This window comes from Haliaeetus leucocephalus, unplaced genomic scaffold, assembly GCF_000737465.1.
Source record: "Haliaeetus leucocephalus isolate CR32 unplaced genomic scaffold, Haliaeetus_leucocephalus-4.0 Scaffold830, whole genome shotgun sequence".
Classification (NCBI taxonomy): domain Eukaryota; kingdom Metazoa; phylum Chordata; class Aves; order Accipitriformes; family Accipitridae; genus Haliaeetus; species Haliaeetus leucocephalus.
This window is the reverse complement of record NW_010973266.1, coordinates 141,828-167,380: the sequence shown is the minus strand read 5'-3', so window position 1 is coordinate 167,380 and position 25,553 is coordinate 141,828. Positions and strand designations below refer to the sequence as shown.

The 25,553-nt window shown below is 36.3% G+C and overlaps 1 protein-coding gene across 1 annotated transcript in view; it reads right to left on the bottom strand.

Moving 5' to 3' along the window:
* CFAP46 (cilia and flagella associated protein 46) overlaps positions 1-25,553 on the bottom strand; it is a 90,879-nt gene that overhangs the window by 4,304 nt on the left and 61,022 nt on the right. The window contains exons 38-53 of the mRNA XM_010582005.1: positions 25,284-25,412; positions 23,273-23,461; positions 22,336-22,524; positions 21,492-21,626; positions 20,377-20,556; positions 18,664-18,831; positions 15,187-15,284; positions 14,418-14,497; positions 13,839-13,990; positions 11,847-11,968; positions 11,381-11,478; positions 10,093-10,257; positions 7,482-7,517; positions 5,402-5,504; positions 4,132-4,244; positions 1,813-1,894 (exon numbers count right to left, since the gene is read on the bottom strand). Coding sequence (XP_010580307.1) covers positions 1,813-1,894; positions 4,132-4,244; positions 5,402-5,504; positions 7,482-7,517; positions 10,093-10,257; positions 11,381-11,478; positions 11,847-11,968; positions 13,839-13,990; positions 14,418-14,497; positions 15,187-15,284; positions 18,664-18,831; positions 20,377-20,556; positions 21,492-21,626; positions 22,336-22,524; positions 23,273-23,461; positions 25,284-25,412 — 2,039 coding nt within the window. The remainder of the gene's footprint in view (positions 1-1,812; positions 1,895-4,131; positions 4,245-5,401; positions 5,505-7,481; positions 7,518-10,092; positions 10,258-11,380; positions 11,479-11,846; positions 11,969-13,838; positions 13,991-14,417; positions 14,498-15,186; positions 15,285-18,663; positions 18,832-20,376; positions 20,557-21,491; positions 21,627-22,335; positions 22,525-23,272; positions 23,462-25,283; positions 25,413-25,553) is intronic.

Below are 25,553 nucleotides of genomic sequence, written 5' to 3'. Positions count from 1 at the left end.
CAGGGGAGAGAAATCCGGGAGTGAAGTTGTGCCCGGGAAGAAGGGAGGGGTGGAGGGAAGGTGTTCTGAGATTTCGTTTTATTTCTCATTTACCTTACTCTGGCTGATTTGTAATAAAAAGTGAGCTAATTTTCCCTAAGCTGAGTCTGTTTTGCCCGTGATGGTAATTAGTGAATGATCTCTCCTGTCCTTATCTCGACCCGCAAGCTTTTTGTTATATTTTTCTCTCCCCTGTCCAGCTGAGGATGGGGGAGTGATAGAACGGCTTTGGTGGGCGCCTGGCGTCCAGCCAGGGTCAACCCATCACAATAGAATAGAATACAGTGCAATACAATACAATATTTTCAGTTGGAAGGGCCCTACAGCGATCATCTAGTCCAGCTGCCTGACCACTTCAGCGCTGACCAAAAGTTAAAGCATGTTATTAAGGGCATTGTCCAAATGCCTCTTAAGCCCTGACAGGCACGGGGCATCGACCACCTCTCGAGGAAGCCTGTTGCCATGTTTGAACACCCATCTTGGTAAAGAAATGCTTCCTGATGTCCAGCCTGAAGCTCCCCTGATGCAGCTTTGAACCAGCCCCATGTGTCCTGTCCCTGGACGCCAGGGAGGAGAGATCAGCACCTCCCTCTCCACGTCCCCTCCTCAGGAAGCTGTGCCCCTCAGCCTCCTTCTCTCCGAACGAGACAAACCCAGCGTCCTCAGCTGCTCCTCAGAGGACGTGCCTTCCAGCCCCTTCACCAGCTTGGTTGCCCTCCTCTTGGCGTATTCAAGGACCAAAACGTCCTTCTAAAATTGAGGGGCCCAGCACTGCACACAGTATTCCAGGTGAGGCCGCACCAACAATAAACACATCAGGTTAATCACCTCTTTCGACCGGCTGCTCATGCTGTGTTTGGTGCCCCCCAGAATGCAGTTTGCCCTCTTGTCTGCCAGGGCACACTGCTGACTCACATTGAGCCTGCTGTCGACCAGCACCCCCAGATCCCTTTCTGCAGGGCTGATCGCCAGCCACTCCTCTCCCAATTTATACTTGTGACCAGCGTTACTCTGTCCTTGGTGCAGAATCTGGCATTTGGACTTGTTAAATTTCATGCCATTGATGATTGCCCAATGCTCCAATCTATACATCCCTCCACAAGGCCTCTTGTCCCTCAAGAGTATATTTGGGTTATCTGAAAATTCAGCATGGACTAAATAACTCATGAATAAAATTAGGACACTAAAACTATTCTCCTTGCTTTTAATACCTTAAAAGTTATTTGTGGTGTGCCATCTGTCAAGAATTCATAATGGACATATGATAAAAGTATATAAACCCTGCCACCTGTCAACATAAAAGCAAGGAAAATACTGAGATGCTTGTAAGGCTAAAAAAGCTCTGAAAATAACATTAAAGATTCTGAACAGGTTATTTAACATGCCATAATAATTTGTTTAAATAAAAAACTGGCTGATTGTTAAACAGTTCAGTGTATGAAACCTTAAATGGACTCCTAACAGTTCACCTGTTAAAGGGAAGTTTTATGTATTTAATTAGAATATTTTGAGGATCTTGAACTCAGAATTGGGAATGTGTAATGTAGCAGTGTTTCTGTGTTGTACTTTCTTGATCATTGCCTTGTAACAGAGCTTTCATCCTATTTAGCCCTATGTAAAGAATGAAGCTACAAGATAAAGAGGCTAACTTCTCCCTTAGGTGTCTACTTGCAGAAGTAAATGAGAATATTTATAACTCAAAATTTTAACTTTGCTTTGAAATAAAAATAATCTGCCTTACTGTGGACTTTACAGAAATAAACTTTATCCTACCTTTTGTGGATACCAGAGTTTGTAATTCTTTGGTAACTTTGCTTTGATCGTACCAGATCTAGAAGTATCATCAAATGGCATTCTGGAAAAAAAGATGTTATAGCAATGGTATTTGCACTAATAATAATGCCCAACATAATAAATATAAGTAAATCAGGACTTTCTTAAGTTAATGAATTTCTTGAACAGTCTAAACGACCAATATAAAATTTATATATTTCAGCCAAAATTGTCAAGTATTAAGTAAAAGAACTCTAATAAAGTCATCCTAACATTATTTGATGTAACTTTGCTACACCTTTCCACAGTGTTTTGCAGGTTTTTTTCCTGTGCCACCTTAGTATAACTAATAATGAAGTCCACATACCATCTTATTACAGGCTAATGACCTACATGACTCAATTCTGTAGTTATAAACTCTTGTAACATGGAGGTATGGAAATGTTAACTACTGCAGCTCCTTTCCACAAGTTAGGACCAAGTTACATCTCAAACATTCCTTACTTTCCTTAAAGGCCTCCAGTGAAATAACTTAGAATACTCTTAGAATTAAAAAGCTTTTCCCACTGTTTGGTTTGCTGCAGTTTAAAGATGAGAATTAAATTACCTTTCTGCTTGGAAAGCCTCTGACATACATGAGAACTATTATTATGTCTCCCTTCAATATGTCAATCTTTCCTCCTGAAGTATGTTTTATATGCATATATACATATGAATGCACATACATATTTATTAATAAAAATATGGTGTGGTATAGCCTTCTGACCACTCTTAATGTATACAGAGCTTAGGCTTTTTTCCCCTAGCAAGAAGATGTTGTTTAATTTGTGATCCACCTCTTGACCCTATTCTGTAATTCTGCCACTTAAGCAGTCATTCCCTAACTTATTAATGTTTAACTGATTATTTGTGCTTAAGTATAACACCTCCCTCTAGCCTTTCCTAAATTACCCCCTACTAATTATTGCCATAAAGCAAGGTTAATTTGCATTGTAACCCTGCATTTCAGGAGTTGCTGAACCACCTCATTCTCTTTCTCAGCCTGGTCTCATACCCAGATTCAGCAATGATATATTCTATTTCATCATGTAAATGACCAACAATAATATTTAATAATATTGGGTCCAGGTTAGAGCCCTCAGAAACCTCAGACACAGTTCATCGTTATTAATAAAAGTACTCTTAACATGAAGATTGGCTCTACAGTAGATTCAAACTCAGTCTGCAAGACAAGAGTAATTTTACCAGCTAACAAGTAAAAGTTGTGTAGGTGGTCAGAAAATAGAACAATCCTTTTAGGACTAAAATTAATATATTTGAAATTAGTTTATTCTCCATTAAAGGAAATAAGATGCACTGGAGAATTAATCCTGGCATATTTTAAGAGCAGGACACAGGGTGAGGGTTAACAAGGTACTCAGGAACTTTCCAGAAGTTGCCAGACCCGTAAATATCTGGCCTACAGACATCTGAAACCTCATTTTCAAGAGTGACCACTGTATATAGGAAGACATATTTTCTTGATTTCCAGTAATATTTACATATACATATTTAAATCACTTTGAAAATCAACACCTCCTGAAGAAGCTTCCTGTTGCTTCGCAGGGCTTCACAATCTGATGTGTACTGTCCTTCTCTACTTTACATCTCAACACAATATAGCGATATAGCAATTCAGCTACCCTGACAAATTCAGCACAACTCCAAAGTTGAGCTTCTTCCAGATGTGTGAGGGGAATAGGAGGAGAAAGAAAGATTGTGAATCTGAAACACCAGTTCTGAATCTAAGCCTTATGCTACAAGACCAGAAAGACTAATTAGCTGTGAAGAAGCAGAGAAAAAAATACCTTCTCAGAGTCTACAAATGCTCCATAATACCAGAGTAATCACTCAGCATTAATCCAGTCTTGACAGACAATTCTGCTTTGCCTGAGTGAAGACTGAGGAATTTTGGAGAAGTCGTACTGTAGAGGTTGTTCTTAACAATAAAAAATACTTTGTTACCAAATACTAAATTCCATAGAAAAGGAGAAGAGTTACTGGGAAAACTATCAGATGATGACTCAATTTTTGGAACTTAAGAAATTCCAACATTTGAAAGTGGAGAAGGACTAAACTTAATTGTAAGGAATAACAAGAAAGCTGTGCAACAGAATAAAATCTACATAGCGCAAAGTTTTTCCAGTTAAAACCCTGGATCTTGAAAACAGCCCTTAATTGCTAACATCAATACTGTGATAATGATACAGTATGAAATAAACACAACAGGGAACAAAAGGTGGTGTAATTAAAAAAATTTTTTCAGTTTGCTTATCTCACTTCGGATGTTCATAGCAACCAGTCTGTTGAGTAAAATATGAGACGTGAATCTCTCCATCCCATAGAAGAGAAATGCACTGCAGTTTGTCAGCAGCTGCTCCCATTCAGCTTGGCTGAAAGGAAGGAAGAAGAAAGGAAGGAAGTTACTTTTGTGTTACTATTTTACAAGAATATTTTTCAGAAATTATCCATAGCAAACACTTCAGTGTTATTTACTCCAGAAATATTTTAAGAAAAGTCAGCATGGAAAGCAAGGAGACCAGCAAGCCTGCAGAATTCTATGGAAAGTGTAATAACTCATATGGACTATTAGTAATAATTATTTTAATACAGAGGTATACTTAGTTTAGTAACATCTCATAGTAAACAAGAGGCATAGTGTATTTTTTGATAAATACCAGACTCTCCTAAAAAAAAAAAATCATCCATGTATGCATTGTACAGCTTTGAAATAACAGTATTTAGTCTAATATTCAATGGGAGTATTCATGTATGCACCCATCAGTATATGAAGAAATTAGGTTTTGAAAAGAGATGTGAATAATCAGCTTAGCTGGCAGCAAAAACTATGCAATTGGGTAACAGGTAACAATCTTCGCTTAACTAGAGTACCTACACAGTGATTTTACCTAAGTAGAGAAGATTTCAAAGGACTGATTAAACTAGCAGTTATAAAGGAAGGTCCAGTGATGACTGTGTTGACTCACTTACAGGACCTGTCACTGCTTGACCTCTCAAGATCCCTCTTATCCCTCTACTGCTATGATCTTAAAAGTAAAGTACTTCTATAAAGAATGAAGTGTGTTTATGAATGAACTCCATAAAATGGTATTAGTTTCACAATCAGATGTTTGAAATTGTAAACTGTAAGATGTACCTTCATTACTTTTCTTCTGAAATCTGTGCTCCAATCTTACAGCTGATTCAATGTGCATGGAGGTGCTATAATTTTTAATACTTAAGTTATGAGTGAAGCCAGAAATTACATTTATGTTCACATATACTTATAATATTCATCGAAGACTGCACCAGCAGAGCTTTTGTCAAAATTGGATTATCTAGATATACAGCAACTCTGATGCAACCAATCTGGCTAACTCACTTTGTGGCACTGTATTTCAAATATCTAAAATATTCTGTCTACAAATCTAAATATGCATTTGAAAGAAAGACAACATGACCCTATTTTATGACTGAAGCCTCTGGGAATAGGCACAATTTTAAAAAATAGGCATGGATAAAACATGAAAGCAGGCAGAATATTACAAACCTTGGAACACGTATGTTGCCAATAATTCCTTCCCACTGTAGTGTAAATAGGTAATGGTATTTTTCCAGGATTTCCTTTATTTTTTGAGAAGGACTTAAAGTTCCTGTAACAACAGAATTTCATCATTATGAGCTTAACATGCTACAAAGGACGTTAGGCAATCTCAATTTCAATCATTTTAAAATGACAATATAATATATAGGGGGTTTTAGGCCATCATTACATCTCAAGTTTTTTGAAACCTAAGTCCAGCTTTGAAACTGTAGCAGTTGTGACATTTTCTGAGTAAATTGTTTGTAATTCCCATTTGAAAGGTATATTTTATAACTGACAAGGACTATTTGGTAGACAAGTTAAATACTTTAAAAGCACAAAGGAAAAAGTCTAGGTACCATGAAAAAAGTGTAAAGAGTTGAGAACACCAGCACCGCTCATACAGTTCTATTCCAGAGGCTCAGAGAGGACTTAAGCAGTTGCAGAAAATAACTGAGTTTCTGGAGCCCTGATTTCAAAAAGCAAGACTCCAAACCCACCTCTGCTCTCCAAGAACATTGCATATTTAATAATTAATTTTCTTTTTTTTTACTACATTTTCATACTACTGCAAATTAAAGATATACTCTAGAGCCAGATATTGAGCACATGGTAAACAGTGTTTTGTTTTGATCTGCTCTGAAGGAGAAACTGCAAACATATGGAGACATATTTTGTTATACTACTGATAGTTCAGTAGCTTCTTTTGTGTTGAGTTGAGGTTTAATAACTATCTCAATTAAAAACTGCCATTAAATCAATTTTTGGCATTTGATATGCATGTGAATTGGTTAATGAATGTGAATCAGTTAAACTATTGCACACACTGGGAGAAAAAAGGAGATCAAATTGTATTCTTAAAGTGTTTGTGTCAGACTGAATTAATATGTCCAGAGGAGGGCAACCAAGCTGGTGAAGGGGCTGGAAGGCACGTCCTCTGAGGAGCAGCTGAGGACGCTGGGTTTGTCTCGTTCGGAGAGAAGGAGGCTGAGGGGCACAGCTTCCTGAGGAGGGGACGTGGAGAGGGAGGTGCTGATCTCTCCTCCCTGGCGTCCAGGGACAGGACACATGGGGCTGGTTCAAAGCTGCATCAGGGGAGCTTCAGGCTGGACATCAGGAAGCATTTCTTTACCAAGATGGGTGTTCAAACATGGCAACAGGCTTCCTCGAGAGGTGGTCGATGCCCCGTGCCTGTCAGGGCTTAAGAGGCATTTGGACAATGCCCTTAATAACATGCTTTAACTTTTGGTCAGCGCTGAAGTGGTCAGGCAGCTGGACTAGATGATCGCTGTAGGGCCCTTCCAACTGAAAATATTGTATTGTATTGTATTCCATTTCATTCCATTCCAATACAGCAAATGCCTACTGCCTTAATAAATACATTCCAAAAGGAAATAACAACCCTCTCAAATATCCTTACAGGACTGTTTGTGTGTCTCATAGTACCCTTCACCTTTCAACGGACTGCAAAAACTACATGTTACATACGCTTTATTTGTAGTCTTTAGCTTGAGAATTGCTGTATAGGTGTGGTGAGTCCAACTGTTCCTGTCCCAGTCCATTCTCACTCAGTACTGTTTGTTCCAAGCCCATTCATGGCTTTCAAGCAAATTTCTTGTATAACAAAGATCATACAAAGCATCATATCCTTTCAGTTTACCTATATCCTTCCCTGCACTACTGATATTGCATCTTTATGGCATGTATTTGAAAAATTAAAAATTCTGTAACAAGTTCTTGAAATTAAGCATGTGTTTTTAATTGGATTAGATAGTAAGAAAGATTACTCAAGTAATTATTTTCTTGGCGATATTAGGTCAATATTTGATGATATGAAAGAAATAATAAGACAATCTAATTTCTTTCCTGAACCTGAAACAGGTTATACTGTTTCACTGATGCACCATTTGACAGGTGATAAGCACTACTCTTCTAATTAAAAGCTAAGCATTCTTGTCAACATCTTGATGTCATGACTTCATTTTCTGTTACAAAATTTTCCAAATTCCATGGGTAGTTTGTGGAGAAAATATTTAATATATATTACCTGCCTGTCTTCCTTCATTATAGGGGTCCACAATATCTGATAAACAGTTAAGTGTAAACAATGCAATGTAAACAATAAAAAAAGAAAGTTTAACTGATACACTTAGCTAATAGTTTGTGAAAGGATACATTTAAAATTATGAGTACCAACAGGCAAGCAATTACAGGGTAAATCACTATTAATTGGTGCCTACAATTAAAAAGAATACATATTCTATTACATGCAGAAGTCTCAATCAAATATTAACAGTATTGCATTCTTTGTGTCAAACAACTAACAAAGAGATGTTCTAAAGTTTTGAAGGTAGGATTAAAAGCAGTATGACAACTGTCAATGGAAATTAAAAGCATAAGCTATTCTGCATTATCTACAATGCATATACTTACATTACATGAGTATTATATGTGTGTGCACATATATAGATATATATGCATACATACATATATATTTATAAAAAGATGTGCATACATGATATGAAATATATTATATTGTTGGGGAAAGTATTTTAGTAACTTTAAGCAGCTCCCTTGATGGGTTGTTAAATATGTCACATTTACACAGAGAGTATGATTTTTCAAAGAAACAACAACTCTGTCATTACTGCAAAATCAATAGGAAGCAAAATTTTTATGGACTAATGCGATATTTATTCCACTTCAGAATTCTAGCATACATAATGAGATTCTATGCAAGCCACTTGTAGTTCTTTAACATTTTTTACACAAAAAGAAGAGCTACTCCTATTGAGTTTATTTTAAAAATGTGGAAAGTTCACCGTTTTGACATTCTTTTTCTGACGAGCTTTTGGTTTTGTTTCTTTAGATATTTCAACATCCGTTTTAACTTCAGTCTCTGTGGAATTGAAAAGATGGTGGTTTTTTTAAGACATAGGCCATTTTAGAAAATACAACTTTCTTGAAGGACTACTTGTATTTGTTATGATATAATAATAATAATAACAGATTAAACAAGAAAAATAAAAATTAACTTCACATCACAGCAAGGCAAGAACATTCCCCAAACCCTCTTGCCTAAAAATAATGGCTTGAAGGTGGAAAACAAGTAAGAGATGTGATCCCTTAGACATGCAAAATCTTCATTACGTTGCAGATTTAGGACAGAGTTGAACAGTGATTCCCAAAGGACTTTCTAAGCCTATTGCTGTATCTATTCATTGTTGATGCTACTGGAATAACTGAAGCGTCTATGAAACATGCAGAGATCAAAAAAAAAAAGAAAGTTTCATATTTGAATCTGACTTTTTATTTCTTTAAGGGATTCTAAAAAAACACAGAAAGCTTGACACATTTCTCACCGTATATATGACTATCACCCAAAGTACATGTCTCAGCCAGTTACCACTGGAGTGCACTGCAAGTTGGTGAAAGTTTGAGATATTAATTATTACTCATATGGCTAGTGTTTCCCTCCTCATTCAGGGGCTACTTGCATAACTGCATGAACAGAGACTTTTCAACTATGCTTCCTCTCATTTATCTGCTTCTAAAATTATGCAACCATAAGAAGTTTCACTTTAAAAAAGAGAAAAACAGAAATGGAAAAAAAACCCCGCATGTTCTGAAACTCCTATTTCTAACAGACCTGTAACAGTATATGAACATGTATGTAGACTAAAAATACTCTAATCTCAGATTGTTCACAATTCTTTCACTTTAGAAAGGAGAGGTGAAATGGAAAAACAGAGAAGGGGTTATACTGCAGGTGCTAAATATTATGGATATGAACACAATAAAAGAACCTCTATGGAACAGAATACTTTCATGGTACAGAGTGAGATTTTCTAAACTTAGCTTATTTTTCAGCTGAGGACCACTAGTTTTAATAATTTAATTTGAGTTAAAATGTGTTTTTATCTAATGTATGAGCAAAATGTGACTTCAAATTTTTAACTTCAGTAATAGAAGATTCATGCAAAAAACTGCTTAGTGCCTGCATTTATTTCTTACTTTTAGAATAAATAATAAATTAGTTTTAAGATGCCACAGGGACAAGTTTACCAACTGTCCAACTATCTCACTTAACAAACTCATTTCACTGAAGAGTTTATATATGTGGTGCAAGTGTCTGCAGTAATGAAAGAAGTCCATAAAGTCTGTGGGATCTGATTTTGCTCATGCACAGCGCAAGAATCGCTGGATTGACCTTAATGTTATCTTAGCTATACAGACAGAAAGTAGCTCAATGATTAAGTTTTTTACATTTGATACTTTGAGCAAAGTCTTACACTAATGTTAAAGAAAACTAACAGAAGTCTAAATTCTTATTTCAGTTTTTTTCAATGCAGCTGAAAACAGCTTTAAAGAGTTTAAGACCATACTTCTATAACTGAAACTTTGCAAGCCATTTTAGATTCCACTGAGTTTTACATAATTCTTTAATATGTAGAGGTTATTTTAAATTAGCTAGCACTGCAACTATAATCAGCCTGAAATACGTCTACTGTACTATCTATTCCATCTAAAATACTGGAAAACTATCGTATGTGGCAGTCTTCCAGTAAAATATAACACATCGTTCATATTATTTAAATTTTAAGTATCTTGTTCACTGCATCATTATGCTAATGCAAAGAATGTTTATCTAATAGTACCTGACTCAGCCAGATGTATTCGATTGTAGAGGATCTGGAGAGAAAAATCTCTGGATACAGAACTAATTCCTTCCCCTTTAAAGATACTCAGAGCTTCCAAAGGCAATTCCATAAAGAATGTATCTCCTAGTAATACCACACACAATCCTAAGTCCATAGGTGTACCTGAAGAAATGTGACAGAATATGATTGAGATCTAGTAGTTCTCAGTGTGTATATAAATAATTGAAGTTAGAAGTAAAAACCTAGATTTCCTCTGCTGTATGACACCTGAACTCCATTTTACTGTGGATTAAGTGCATTATGCAAAAATATTTCTTTTGATACCGTTACTCCTAAGATGTTGTCAAACTTCTATGCATATGCACTTGTGACCACTCGTTCTTCAGAGGGAAAAATATCCCTGTATTGATAACCAACCACCTCTGATTGAAGTCCAGGTATATGCAATGTATTCCAGAAAATGATGTTTGGAAATGCAAAATTGCCTTAGCAGTGTTTGGCTAAACAGTACAGAGTTGTAAAGGAGCTCTTATCCAATACTAACTGTGCCTTTCTGTAGGAAACTCTTTGTTTCTGTTATTTAGGAAAAAAGTACTGAATATCATTATGACAACATTTTCCTGTTCTACAGAGAAACAACAAATACATGGAAGACAAGTTATTCAGTCTTTGCAGAATGACAGAAGCAGCCAGCTGCCAGATTGCAGAAAGAAACTCTTGCAGGTAAAATCAAATGCAAGTGTATATCTTTTTTTAGTAATTTTAATTGAGAAACTTCACTGCTCCCCACCATAAAGCAAAAAACTCATCCCCAAAGCAAGCCTCTTTTCTTGCAATGTGTTTAGGGACATATTCCAGTGTTAGGCTTGCATTAAGGCAAACAATGTGTGAGTTGCCACAACATAAAATGCAGGAAAAGACAAAACAAAGAGAGATCAATTTTCTTAAGTTTTCTTTTGTTTTTTCTCCTGAAAAGACTGGTTTGTAATAAAGCCATTTTATTTAGCTGTCTAAAGCCTGTATAGTTTGCAAGACTGCAAATACATGCAGAAGGATAGCTCCATCCAGCCTATAAATAATCTCTTTGGAAGTATACTAAAATACTTGACTTGATACAGAAAATAAACAGACAAAACCATTGCTAAAGACTTTTTTTTCTCCCTGGCTTCACAAAAATTGAAACTAAAATGACAGGATTTTGATACTGTCTGTACACACACGCACATACATATATTGTACTCAAGAGAGCACATACCCCGCATTTTAATATGTTTGGTGTCCTTACCTTTCAATTTTCTTTTTCCTGATTCAGCTGCTGAAACTGATGCGCTCTGTTCTCTGGGAAGAGGAATCACAGTGAAAATATTATCAGCGCTAGTACTTCTGTAAGTAAAAGTTTTCACAGGAAACACAAAGACAAAACTGCTTCAATCTCAAAGAAATTTTACACAAAGGATGTACTCCCTTTGGAGTTCCTGTCATTTGGAAATCATATCCTTAACTAGTTAAATTATAAAGTTTCGTCCTGAACTCAATATTGTATAACTTAAGCTGGAGAACAGTGCTTGTTAGAAATGGCCATTAGTCTATCATGTTTCAATCCTCTTAGTCTTGCATATCCTGCATATACTGTCTTTCAAGACGTAAAAAGTTCATTCAAGAGGGTCTATTCTTACTAAAACCATTCCTGTAGGACTTGAGTCACCATTCTGTTTTCACAAATGATGATAAAGCAAGTCTAAATGTCTTACCTGGTATCAGAAAAATCAAACTGTGACAGCACTGGTTTCAGATATTCTTCCATAATTTCTAATATCTCAGAGAAATCTGATGTCAAATCATATCCATTATCATCTATTTTCTCTGTTGCAGTCTATCACACACATTGCAACAAAAAACAGAATACTTACAAATGCTATTTAACAAGGATGGACAGTGTATTATGTTAAATCAGAGGCTAAATCAAATAATTTGAAACATCATAAAATGGAAAATATAAATATAGAAAGTCAGTTTCAAAACTACTTTACTTCAAAACATCAGCATTTTGCAAAATATTCTGACATAGGAATCAGTACAAGATGTCAATATTTATTATTTAAAGGATTAATATACTTCTGCAATTTCAATGGGGAATAGCAGGGAAGACCAGCAGAAAGAAAAGATAATGTGGTGCTCCAAATAATGGGATGAAATTGTGAAAGGACAACTTTGAGAAGTAAACAGAAACTGCAAGATGAACGCAGAAGAAGCAAATGAAAGTGTATGGAGAGATCAGTGGAACCAATTTAGGAAAAAAATAAACATAATTAAGAAAATAGATAAGGAGAGAATAGAATGATGTAGGAGAGGATGACACTAAAAACTGAAGCTTCTAACAGCCAGTATAGATGGATACAAAAATACTACCTGGAAAAATGAGCTCAACTAAGTGTCGAAGAGTGTTGATATTAGTGAACAGACTTCTCACCCAAGGCTCTGTTTGTGTGGCTCTGTGCAGGTTGCATGTATAATTATTGAAAGTTTTAATGCACATGCATTTTAAAAACCTAAGCCAATTTTTTTTTTTGGTCTGTTCTACATGACATTATCTTATCACCGTTTTCTTTACTTACACAACTACAGCAATCTTTACATAACTGCCATTACAACAAAGGCTGGCCATGGACAAAAGAAAAAGTGATCAATACTTCAACCATCTGCAATAATTGGTATTTTAACTGAGAGAAGCTAATGTGATAGATAAAACAGAAATATAATTCAAGAACCAGATGTGTCAACATTATGTGATTAAAACAACGAAAACTTGTACAGGAAATTCAATATGATCTATATTTTTTACCTTTATATTAATGATAGAAATAGGTCTATACCAGTTTTTGTTAATATGCTGTATTTAACAGTGAATTTTGACTGATACTGAAAAACCTAAATTTTATATAATGGAGCCAAAATTAAAGTAAATTAGAATGCTAGGATGTAGACGTGCACATTACATGTGTAGAAAATTTTCTGCAACCATGCAGCTTAAAAGCTTATGTAAAAGCAAAAATTGCAGGCTTATCCAGTGTACCTTTATGATGCACAATTTGTGTTCACTGATTGTGAAAAACAATGTCCTTACAGAACTGAGCCTTCTTGCAGTAACAGAAAACTTTTATCATCTAGAATTTAAGAGTGTTCATAGCTACGAACTTGGAATTCCAATGAGATGTGTCCTTGAATCAAAATTTTGTGACTAACAGACTTGGATCAACTGTGTCCAAATAAACAGTTATAGTGCAAAAGATACTGTGTGCTCTAGAAAGAAACTTTCCTGTGTTGAAAGTCAGTAATAAATCTTTGGCTAAGATAGTTTTATTTTGATTAAAGGGTTTAGATCTGTGTTCCCATTTTTTTCTTGGGACAGCTGGGGCTTTCATGTGATATGAAAGGCAATTTAAATTTGCAAATGCAAGTCTTACAGGTACAGCACATTTTCACATAAGTTGATCTCAATTGCATCAATTTTCAGTTCTGATAAACTACTGGACATTTCAAAGCTGCTGAATGACATTCAGAACAGTAACAGAATAACACAGTAAAATTAAATTTTGAAGCAGAGTACACAGCATTTAGCAACTGTGAAGACTAGGGATGTTACACTTGGAATAAACTGAAAATTCTGCATAAAGAGTGTTTAAGATAGTTTTTAGTACATGTTTTTCACCCTATTTTAAATATAAGGTAATCAAATATATTACCGTATCTGTTTGGGAGACACATTCTTGCAAGTTTTGAATGACAGTCTGTTTAAGATGACTCTTCATCTTTTGCTGCTTGTAAAGACGCACTTTTTCCAACAAAATACAAAATGTATCAGGATTCACAGGAAATCGAGAAACTTTAGCTTGCACTATTAAAAGGAGGATAACACCATCTTAAGACTCTTTTTGAGACTTCACATTTGTACTTGAAGAAACAATTGTATAGAGACCATCAGTTTCTAAAGCCACGGCATTTTTTTGAAAATGAAACTGTTTATATATATGTTTAGTACAAAATACATACAGAAATATACAATGAAAAAATCTCTACAATTATTTACCTATAACAACTTTAGCCTTCAAATATAAACAAAAATTCTGTAAACTATGACTAGGTACACTATATCTGATAATGAAACACATGTATTTAGGCATTTACTTTCCTCTGGTATTAGTAAGAGTTACTATTTTTTTAAAATTATTTAAAAATTTTACTGACTGCAACAGTGAAAGATATGAGCCTTCTCATAACATCAGTGCAATGATTTTTATCTCTTAAATGTAAGAAGCACTTACCCTTTGGTTGAGTGGGTTTTCCTTTTTGCTGCGCAGTACTTACTTTTGGCATCTCAATCAATGAACTGTACAAATTTGATCTATGGAAAGCAGAAAACTGCTGAGTAGATTATTTGACTGCTCAGCCTTGTTTATATGAAGTAAATTTATTAGATGAGTAATTATTACCCTCTAATTTAATGTGCTCACAAATACTCTCAAGATGCAATATATATCCTCACCTTGTGGTGCAAAAACCTGCAAAATAACTGGAACAAACTGAGAGCTGTAAGGAAAGTTCTTTCATTGCTATATATCCGGTAAGGTAGATTTTCATTTGTTCCACGACAATTGTTTAAGAATTTTCACAATTGGTGAAGGAACTCAGTCAGTTGCTACTCAGTTTATGAGTAGTCACTAATTAGGCTGCAGTAATGAGATCATTTGTGGCTTTATAAAGCTAAATATGACCCCTCCTAACATTTTCAAGAGCATAAGCAATAAGAGCTGGAAGCTATTAACAGAATTTAGGAGGATACCAAGAATGACCTGAAACCTTTCAGGTGACCTCTGGAGATTTAAGAGATAATTAGTGAAATCAGAAAAACGTACAGCTTTGAGCTGCAGGCAGTTTTATTTATATATTAATTTGTTCACTATCCTAAAATTCAAGTCCAGCAAAATTAGAATTAAAAGGCAATAAACAATCAAAATAGTGATTATTTACAAGTAAAAAAAGATGACATTTGTAACAAACAGAATACTAAAGCAAAATGATGAAATTTTATACCTGTCTTCTGAATGCTGAAGAATAATTATGTAGAAATTAGATGGCAATTCATCCATTATATTAAAATGTTCAACAGGAATACAGAGATTTCTCCATGCCTGTACAATAATTCAAAAGTAGCATTATTTTCATAGATTTTAAAAAATTCCAATCTCAGTTCTTTCATCAGAAAATTGATAGTAATTCTAGGAAAGGAGGTGTTAGTATTAAAAAAAAAAAAAAAAAAAAGTCAAAGGAAATGCTCAGCAGATGTACCAGGACAGGAGGCTCCATCCAAGCAACAGGAAACACTTTTTCACTGTGAGGATGACTGAGCACTGGCACAGGTTGTCCAGGGACACTGTGGAGTTTCCATCCTTGGAGGAATCCTGGGCAACTGGCTCTGAGCAGGTAGGCTGGACAAGATGACCTTCAGAGGTCTTTTCTAACCTCAACCATTCTGTGATTGTGTGACTTTTGTGCAGTGCATAAGAACTTATAAACATTATTTAAAACAAATTACAAATACTGTAACTTATTCCACTTTTCATAACAACACGACTTTTTTGGCCACTACACTGTCTGTGAAGTTAAAATGCTATCAAATACTAGCAGAATACTAGCAAAGGAAGGGAGCAGAATAATTCATTGTAACATTTATGTTTGCAAAAGTCCTTCATTATTTTGTTAAGAATAGACACCTCACCAAAAGGAACCATGTAAAATTGTATTGGGTTTACATGGCAAGGTTTTGGTAGCAGGGGGAGCTGCAGGCATGGCTTTTGTGAGAAGACATGAGGAACTATCCCCATGTTGGACAGAGACAGTTTCAGCTGGCTTCAAGACAGACCCAACACTGGCCAAAGCTGAGCCCATCAGCAATGCTGGTGGCACCTCTGTGATGACATATTTAAGAAAGGGTAAAAACACTGCACAGCAGCTGGAAGAGAGGAGTGAGAATATGGGAGGGAAACAACCTTGCAGCCCCCAAGGCTGGTGAAGAAGGAGGGGGAGGAGGTGCTCCAGGCGCCGGAGCAGAGATTCCCCTGCAGCCCGTGGGGAAGACCATGGTGAGGCAGGCTGTCCCCCTGCAGCTCATGGATGTCCATGGTGAAGCAGATATCCACTTGCAGCCTGGGGAGGACCCCACGCTGGAGCAGGTGGGTGCCCAAAGGAGGCTGTGACCCCGTGGGAAGCCCACGCTGGAGCAGGCTCCTGGCAGGACCTGTGGCCCTGTGGAGAGAGGAGCCCAGACTGGAGCAGGTTTGCTGGGAGGACTTGTGACCCCGTGGGGACCCACACTGGAGCAGTTTGTGAAGGACTGCAGCCAGTGGGAAGGACCCATGTTGGAGAAGTTCGTGGAGAACTGTCTCCATGGGATGCACCCTACACAACCCCCATTTCCCATTTCCCCTGTGCTGCTTGGGTGGCCAGGGGAGGAGGTAGAAGAATCATGAATGAAGCTGAGCCTGGGAAGAAGGCGGGGGGGGAGGGGTGTAGATCTTTTTTAGTTTTGTTTTTATTTTTCGGTATCCTACTCTGTTATTAACTGGCAATAAATCAGTTTCCCCAAGTTGAGTCTGTTTTGCCTGTGACAGTAAGGGGTGACTGATAGCCCTGTCCTTATCTTGACCCATGAGCTTTTCATTGTATTTTCTCCCCCTGTCCTGTTGAGGAGGGGGAGTGACAGAGCAGCTTGGTGGCACCTGGCAACCAGCCAAGGTCAACACACCACAAAAATATTGTACTAAAGAATATACAATCCTTTTTGAGAAAATAAAACCAACACCAACCCAAAACCTCCTAAATAGTCTGGCTCCAGATGAAAAACTGGTCCTAATACAGAAAGGACCACAAATGTTTTTTTAGAATGCTGTCTTTAAGCATGTGTGTTTATGTGTTTTTCAGATTGAAGTTTTATGTGCTTAAGCACACGGGGTACACTCTGGGTCTACCTACATTATGAAGTGGTACAGCTCATCAGGAGCAGAATTATACACTGTACACTTTCACTGATTTTCACTTCAGAGCACCTCTGGACTGGCCCCTGGACTGAATGCCCACTCGATGTGGCTTGAGTGCATCAGAGAATCCAGTTTGGTTTTTGTCTGAGAGGAACACTGCTCATACAGTCATTGTACCACAATGCAAATCAAAGCACCGTGAGCAAGGACAACTGGGAGATTCACTTTGAAAGTGCATTCCTGATCTGAACTAAAAATCTCAACTGAGTTTTAAAAAACACTAATATACCCTCAGAGGGAACTACTTCAGTGACCACTTTGATTTCTTGCATCTCAAGCTGCCTGGAATCATGCAGTTCAAGAATGCAGCCATGAACAGATGTCTTGATTGCCACCTTTTCTTTCCTGAGCTACTGTGACAGGTGCAGTCATGGTGGGCGTTGATGAATGTTTTCAGCTAGGATAACCATTACCAGTTAGATAATTACAGCAACTCAAAGACAGTGGCTTCTAAACAAAATATTATCCTGTTTCTTCTGCTAAATAAGATAATACAGCCCATGCAGAAAAAAGTCAAAACAGTAGCCTACAAACACGTATTTTTCTTATCCTGTACTGTATCTCTGCTTGCCACATTTTCTAAATGCTTAAACCCTGCCAGCTACAGCTAATCCTTTGTATGTAACTTGCTGGCAGTTTTTAATTTCATTCATTTATAACCTAGGGTCTTCCAATCTTAGTTTTGGTATTCACTTTTAGACCTCAGACATTTGAAAAATAAGGAGTTCTCAGCCAGCTTAGACTGAAAGACAGAGTATTTATCTCCCAGAAAAGTTTGTCCATTATGTGCTCCAGAACTATGAATTACAGTTTTCTGGTTGGTTTCTTTAAATATCCAGTTTGCAACATCACAGTTTTGCTGACACCCATGGATAGAGTGTTTGTTAAAAAGAAACCCAAACAACAAAACAAAACCAAACCCCCCAAAACCCCAGGCTCTTTTCATAGGGTAACACCTGCATGGGGACTTGAGTATCTCAAACAGGATGACTGGATGCTGTCCAGACAGTGACAGGAGTCTCTGTTGCAAAAGTCCTTTACAATGGCATCTTCGGCTGGATTGGGCGAGATTCGCATGGAATTAATGATTTAAGTGTGCAGATAGCACAACTCTGACATCCAGCTATACCAAATTGTAACTATAAGACAAACTGGAATTGTATCCTTAAAATCTCACTTCTGACTTAAATCACATAGCTCATGCCACACAGATAACCTAGCATAAACAAAACCACAGGACAGTACATACCATACTAATAAAAATGTATTTTGATTAATGACCAAGTCAATCTATGACTCAAATTAAGAAAAAAAAGTTGAATAGAGTTTAAAGAAAACAGATGAAATATTATTTAATTCCAGGAATAACTGAAATGATATATATCTGTGTGTGTGTGTGTATATATGTGTCTCTGTGTGTATTTATATAACATACATATAAACCACTAATAAGTAGCACATCTCAAAAAGTTACCATTGAAGTAGCAGTCAGTTGCTGTTCCACATTTTTTAGAAGATCACTTGTGTTTCTGTTTTGTTTTAAATGATTCTGAAGATGCAGTAATGCTGCCAGCTGAGAGCTGCTGGTGTTAGATGTAGCTGCTAGAAGGATACTCTTCATTATCATAGACGCTGAACAGCTCTGTAAAATTTTTATATCTATTTATTTCCCCTCCCCAAAATAATATAAATACATATACATTCTATGTTTGTTAAAACATATATATATGTTAAAGTCTCTTGCCTGAAAGGTGATATGGGTTAGCAAATGCCTGTCTGCTATTTGTGTTTACAGTCTAATGTAAACAGTCTAGCAATAACTTATGAAGATTTCTTAAATATGAAGAGCTAGAATTGACTTCTTTGTCTACATTTATCATCTATGTTCCTGCATTTAGTCATCTAAGGTCTACATGGAAAGGTAAATGTCTGTGTTCTGAACTTAGCCTTTCAAGTAAGCTGAGTCTTCTCTGTGTTTGTGTGCCTTTTACTGTACAGCCATCATATCACACATTTTAACAGACTTCCTACAAAGAACAATATAAAGGGTAAGATTTTATATCCTTTTTTTTCAGCAAACATACCAATTCTGTTCTTTAAAACAATGCTTGCTAAGAGCTAAAGCATTTATTTTCTTTTAATGCAGCTCTCACATTAAAAAAAATGCAATTTGGGTTGACATAATCAAAAATTCCAAAGGGAGGCTTAATATTGACAAGGAGTGACATTTTAAACTTTTTTGTTTTTTTAAATAGAAACCTTTCTGGGCAGCACAGTAACTGAATCAGCAGAATTTTTTTCCCAGTAAAAGACATGACTACTCATGGTTTTTGTACCTTGATATGCATTCTACGTTGCTTGTTCACTAACAAGTATGACAGCAAACCATAAATAATATGGTGTGCTGCAGGAGTACAGCAATAAAGGACTGAGCCACAAAACCCCATATTAGCTGTTTTCTGATTTATCAAAAGACCTACCTAGTCCATTCCATCCATGGGTGGAGGTATTTGCAAATCTAAGTGTTGACATGCAGGCAGGTGCTTACTGTCTGTCATAATTTCCTGCTGTTGCCTTGATGTGGCAGGAAGGAAATTACTATAAGGTACATTTATGTATTTCTACAATGGAGATGATGGTGTACAAAGTATGTATTATTTGTTCCTGGTGTAGGGAATATAAGCCTTACAGCCATACCTTATCTTCTCTGTGATGAAGGCAAATACTCATATGAGTGATTCATACACCTTTGAGCCATCTATGGGACCACGCTGTATAGGTGTTGATTTGACAAACTGAATGTAAACCTTTCCTATCTACTTGAAAATAATGAATGAATAAATCTAGAGAAACATTTATTTAAATTATTTGTTAGGGAAGGATGAAACTGTATTTTCTGGTAATGTCTTATCTTAGCTAATCACATAGTAATTTATTCATATTAAAATATTTTCATGTATGCAATCATCAATGAAAACATCAAGTCAAACACAATAGATAATAGAATCATTAAAAAGCCACTGATCAAACATTTTGAACTCAGCAAACATATCATATATTTGACTACCTGTATTACACGCTAGTTCTTATATGCATCCATATATTGTGTTCTGTATGACCAATAGACATTTTTGCTTATGTAACTTAAACCACCCTTTTTATACTGGAAAGAAGCACAATACATTACCTGATGAAGTGCCAAAAACTGGCTAGTTGAAACTGGATCAAATTGTTGAAAGCATTCGACCATTTCAAAACTAGCAGGAGCCAGTACATCAGTAATATTATGACTGAATGCAATACCCATACACTGTAGCAAAGCTTCACTGGACTGAGAAAGATATTTCTGAGTCAACCTATGTTCCTTCTAGATTATAAAAATAAAAAGGTTTATATTAAAATATGCATTAATATTAAATATTTGATATATGTATACAGATTACTAGTGTTAGAAAAGATCAGTATTACTTTTTCATTACTAATTTCAATGCTTTTTCTCCTTTTTAAGGCATTCACTTAATGTGTGATCAAAATAGGCACAGATTAATTATTTAGCAGACACCAACATCTGTTATACAACATTAAAAAATTTTTTAATAAGATACTTTAATATAAAACATGTACTTAGCAGAACAGTATTTAAATTCCAGGCAATATGAGCTGCTCAGAACAAAGGAGTTTTCTGTCAGTTCTCTGTACCATTGTTTCCACTGACAGTTAACTAGATTTAATACAAATACACCCACAAATCTCTTATCTCAAGTATTTACTGTTTATACTAGCAACACAAACTGTACATTCCTAGTGTGCTTTGAACTGCAGTAGTTAACAGAGATCAGCTCACCATACAAAACAACTTAAATTTTGTAAGAATTTTACAAGTGTTTTTTGATAGAAGTTATTTCTTTCTTTGTTCCCAGCCTGCAAAATGTTATGCTCCCTTAGAAAGGCACATCTGTGAAGCAGAGAGAAAGCTGCCTGTTCTTCTTGTCCTGGCTGCTACATGCTCAATCAGCGGCAAACCACTGAAGGAGAAATTATTTCTTCCTGGGAGCAACTGGGAATGCTCCATCAGGAGCTCCCACAGCATGTTTTGAGGGGCAGGACAGAACTGGACAGCAGGGTAGCGATGGAAAGCAGTTTTTGGGGGAGTGCTTTGGAGATTTTTTTTCTTTTGTAAGATCAAATTTATGTTACAGACATTTCCATTATCAGTTCAAACAGAACTGATAAGGTAAGGTGGCTATTATTCCATAAAAAGGAAGCACTCAAATTCTAATGCAAGCACATACACTAATATACCTTTAATGCCTGTATTTTCCTCCTATACTTATCATATTGACATTTATTAGTCCGTAAACTGCTGTCTCTCACTTCCTGTTCACTGCATTCTGCTGAAGTCAGGGAAGTTTTTGCGATGTCTGATTTAGCTTCTTCCTACTCATCACAGTATAAGAAAAGAATAATTAATCATTCCATTAAGCATGGCTGGCTTCATTTCTTTTGTGAAAGTCTAGGTGAAAATGGAACTCATCTTAAATCATCTCACTATATGAATCCCTTGATAGTGAAAGATTTAGCAATATCATCAGGCATAAAAAATTCTTAATATGTTATGATGACAATATGACTAATAGAAACTAAAAAGGCCCCCCATATAACCTCTAAGTTTTTTATTTTCTGATATTTGTCCTCAGTTAAATTTCTTCTGAACACTTCAATTCATCACTGAATTTATAATAACTCAATCAACTTTCCTTTTCTTACATGGTGTTCTTACTACAACACAAAAGGAACTTACAAATCTGAACTTTTAATCTACTTCTTGTTTGCATGGATTTGGAGACCAGCCTACCTAGACCTTTAAGGCATTCAAGGAATTTTTTTACTTCTCTTTCGAAAATATTGTAATTAGCATATCTCAGGAATGAATTAAAAAATTATCTACATGAGGATGGCATGTAGGCAGAAGCATTTTTATGAAATTACTTAGTTTAGTATATTCATTTCTATTATGGCTTGCATGCAATATGTAAAACCTAGCTCTAAATAAAGAGTAGTAGTATACAAGTATATACAGAAAAAGTATTGTGGCAGACAAACTTTACACACAAGAATGAATTTAAATGGAGAAAAGAATGCATACCATAACATTTGGCTTCCAGTAAATCTCTGAATGTACAGGATCTATATTAATGGCAAGTAAATGAAGAGTTTTTCCAGTGAGATATAGGTATTTGGATTTGATGTCAGGACAGCCTTTACAAAGATTCTGTATGTTTGCTAACTGAGCCAGTGTAATATGACCCACAGTGCATTCCATATGCTTCCAATCCTGGTAAAATACATATTTATGTTTATTTGCTCATATATACCCACACATACAGAAATATACTTCTTTAAAAAAATGTAACACATATATATTTACATACAAACACATTTGTTAAATGTGATTACACTTTCAACTATGAACTAGCTGTCTTTAATAGATATACAAATTCATTAACAATTGATTTAAAAAAAGTACACTGTAACGTCCATAAGCAAACAACAATCAGTCCTGAGGAAAACATGGGATAAGGGGAGAGTACTGCAGAGAATGGTGAGGCTACTATGCTTTCCTGTAACAGCATCTCCTATTGTCATTGTCAGAGACAGAATAACAGGCAAGAATTACTGCTCTGTTCCAGTGGGGCATGTCTTATGTTCTTATTCATCAGCTCAGTTAGGCGGTCCTGCTTAAAACCAACTGTTTTAAAAAGAAGAGACAATAATGCAAACCATGCCTCCCCTGCCATCAATTACAAAGCCTTAAGTCATTTCCTTGCTAGTCTTAGTGGGTTTTATGTCTCTGCATTTAAGAAACAACATCTTTCTGAGAAAACAAAACAAAACAAAACAACCCAATAAACCATCCCCAAGACAAAAAACACACACTGGAATTTTCTTTGCTGCGAAACTACGTGAATAGTCTGGGGACCTGTTTCCTCAGTAGTGGAAGAAGTCCTGCTATGGAAGACATCCCTGTGAAACTTTGTTATACCTTTTATATGCAAATCATAGGACTAAATATTTTGTACTACCTGTTCTGTTGCACCATCTTCAATAGTTCCCCTGATGAATGCCTTCACAATTTCATGAGACGATGCTTCTCCCACTTCTTTAAGTTTTTTCTCAGTTATAACAAGATGAAAAATATCCAAAAGAATTTCTACAAGATTTATTTTCCTATTAGCTAGTTGCCTCATTAATGGGATACTAATATTTGTAGTCTGAAATACAAAAGAAAGTAGAATTCTAATTTTGAATATTTTTGCAAATTTAGTGATAAAAAGATAGAATGTTGTACTTCTTTTAACTAAAAAGCAAACATTTTCACAATATCACCTCAATAGATCAGAGATACTGCTATGAAGATATTTCAGTAACTTAAAAGAAAAACTTCAATGTCAAATATATTAAAAAGCAATCAAAGCAGCTGCATAGAAAAAGAGCAGTTGGGTTTTTGCTCTTCATGTTTTATGTACCTGTTACAAATATCTAATTCCAAAGGAGTTGCAAATGTGTACATAGAACCAGAATTTTAATATTAATGGTTTTGGTAGCTGCACAAAAATACTTGCTCTTTAAAAAAGGCAAAGCAGAAAAAAAAGCTGGATGCTAGAGTATAATAATGGTACACACCAGCAAAGTAGGCTGCAGGCTTTCATTACCCAAAATACACTATTTTGAAGACAGGCTTGCTTTATTTATATAGGGTCAGTATTGGGACTGGTGGTGTTTTAACATCTTTGGCAGCAACATGAACAGTGGGATTGAGTGCACCCTCAGCAAGTTTGCCGATGATGCCAAGCGGTCGACACGCTGCAGGAAAGGGATGCCATCCAGAGGGACCTTGACAGGCTTGAGAGGTGGGCCTGTGTGAACCTTATGAGGTTCAACAAGGCCAAGTGCAAGGTCCTGCACCTGAGTTGGGCCAATCCCAAGCACAAATACAGGCTGGGCAGAGAATGGATTGAGAGCAGCTCTGTGGATAAAGACTTGGGGGTGTTGGTTGACAAGAAGCTCAGCATGACCCGGCAATGTGCGTTTGCAGCCCAGAAAGCCAACCGTACTCTGGGCTGCATCCAAAGAAGCGTGACCAGCAGGTGGAGGGAGGTGATTCTCCCCCTCTGCTCCGCTCTGGTGAGACCCCACCTGCAGTACTGCGTTCAGCTCTGGGCCCCCAACGTAAGAAGGACATGGACCTGTTGGAGCGAGTCCAGAGGAGGGCCACCAAGATGATCAGAGGGCTGGAGCACCTCTCCCATGAAGTCAGGCTGAGAGAGTTGGGGCTGTTCAGCCTGGAGAAGAAAAGGCTCCAGGGAGACCTTATAGCAGCCTGCCAGTACTTAAAGGGGACCTACAGGAAAGCTTGGGAGGGACTTTTTACAAGGAACATGTAGTGATAGGACAAGGGGTAATGGCTTTAAACTGAAAGAGGATAGATTTAGATTAGATTATAAGGAAGAAGTTCTTCACTGTGAGGGTGGTGAGGCACTGGAGCAGGTTGCCCAGAGAGGTTGTGGATGCCCCATCATTGGAAGTGTTCAAGGCTAGGTTGGATGGGGCTTTGGGCAACCTGGCTAGTGGAAGGTGTCCCTGCCCATGGCAGGGGGGTTTGAACTAGATGATCTTTAAGTTCCCTTCTAACCCAAACCATTCTATGATTCTATAATGTTCTGTGTAACTTTTTTTTTTTCTTCTGAGAAATAAACACTTTAATGTGGAGAATTTTAAACCTGTGAGATATTTAGAGAATAAAAAATATCCCCACATTTAGACTTTTTCTTTTGTAGCTATTAGATAAATTTTAGAATTAAATAAAATTGACAGAGACCACACAAATCCTCTTATTTCTGCTTCTTTTCTTTCCTTTTTAGACTGTAAATTCTTTTGACATGCCATGTTTCCTTCTATATTCAAACAATGCCTATCATTACAGGAAGATAATCTCATTTGGGGCTTCCAGGAATCACGCAAGAATGAGTGAATAGTACAACTAAATCAGATTTCTTTTCCATGAATAGAAAAAAAATATATATATCTCCATACCTCATTAACTGCAAATAAGCTACAAACATTATGAAACACTTCCTCTGTTTTGGATACTGCTCTCTGAGCTAAGTTATAAGCATTCAGATAGTGACTACGTTTTTCTTCCTTATTTCTTTCCTGCTTGGCAATCATCCTGAAAAAAACCAACATAAAAACCAAAGGAACTAATGTAAGAAAGTGTTTATTTTTATGGTATCAACATTATTGAACATATATAATAAAATAATTAGATTAATAAATTAGGTTCATAGATTAACTAGATTAATT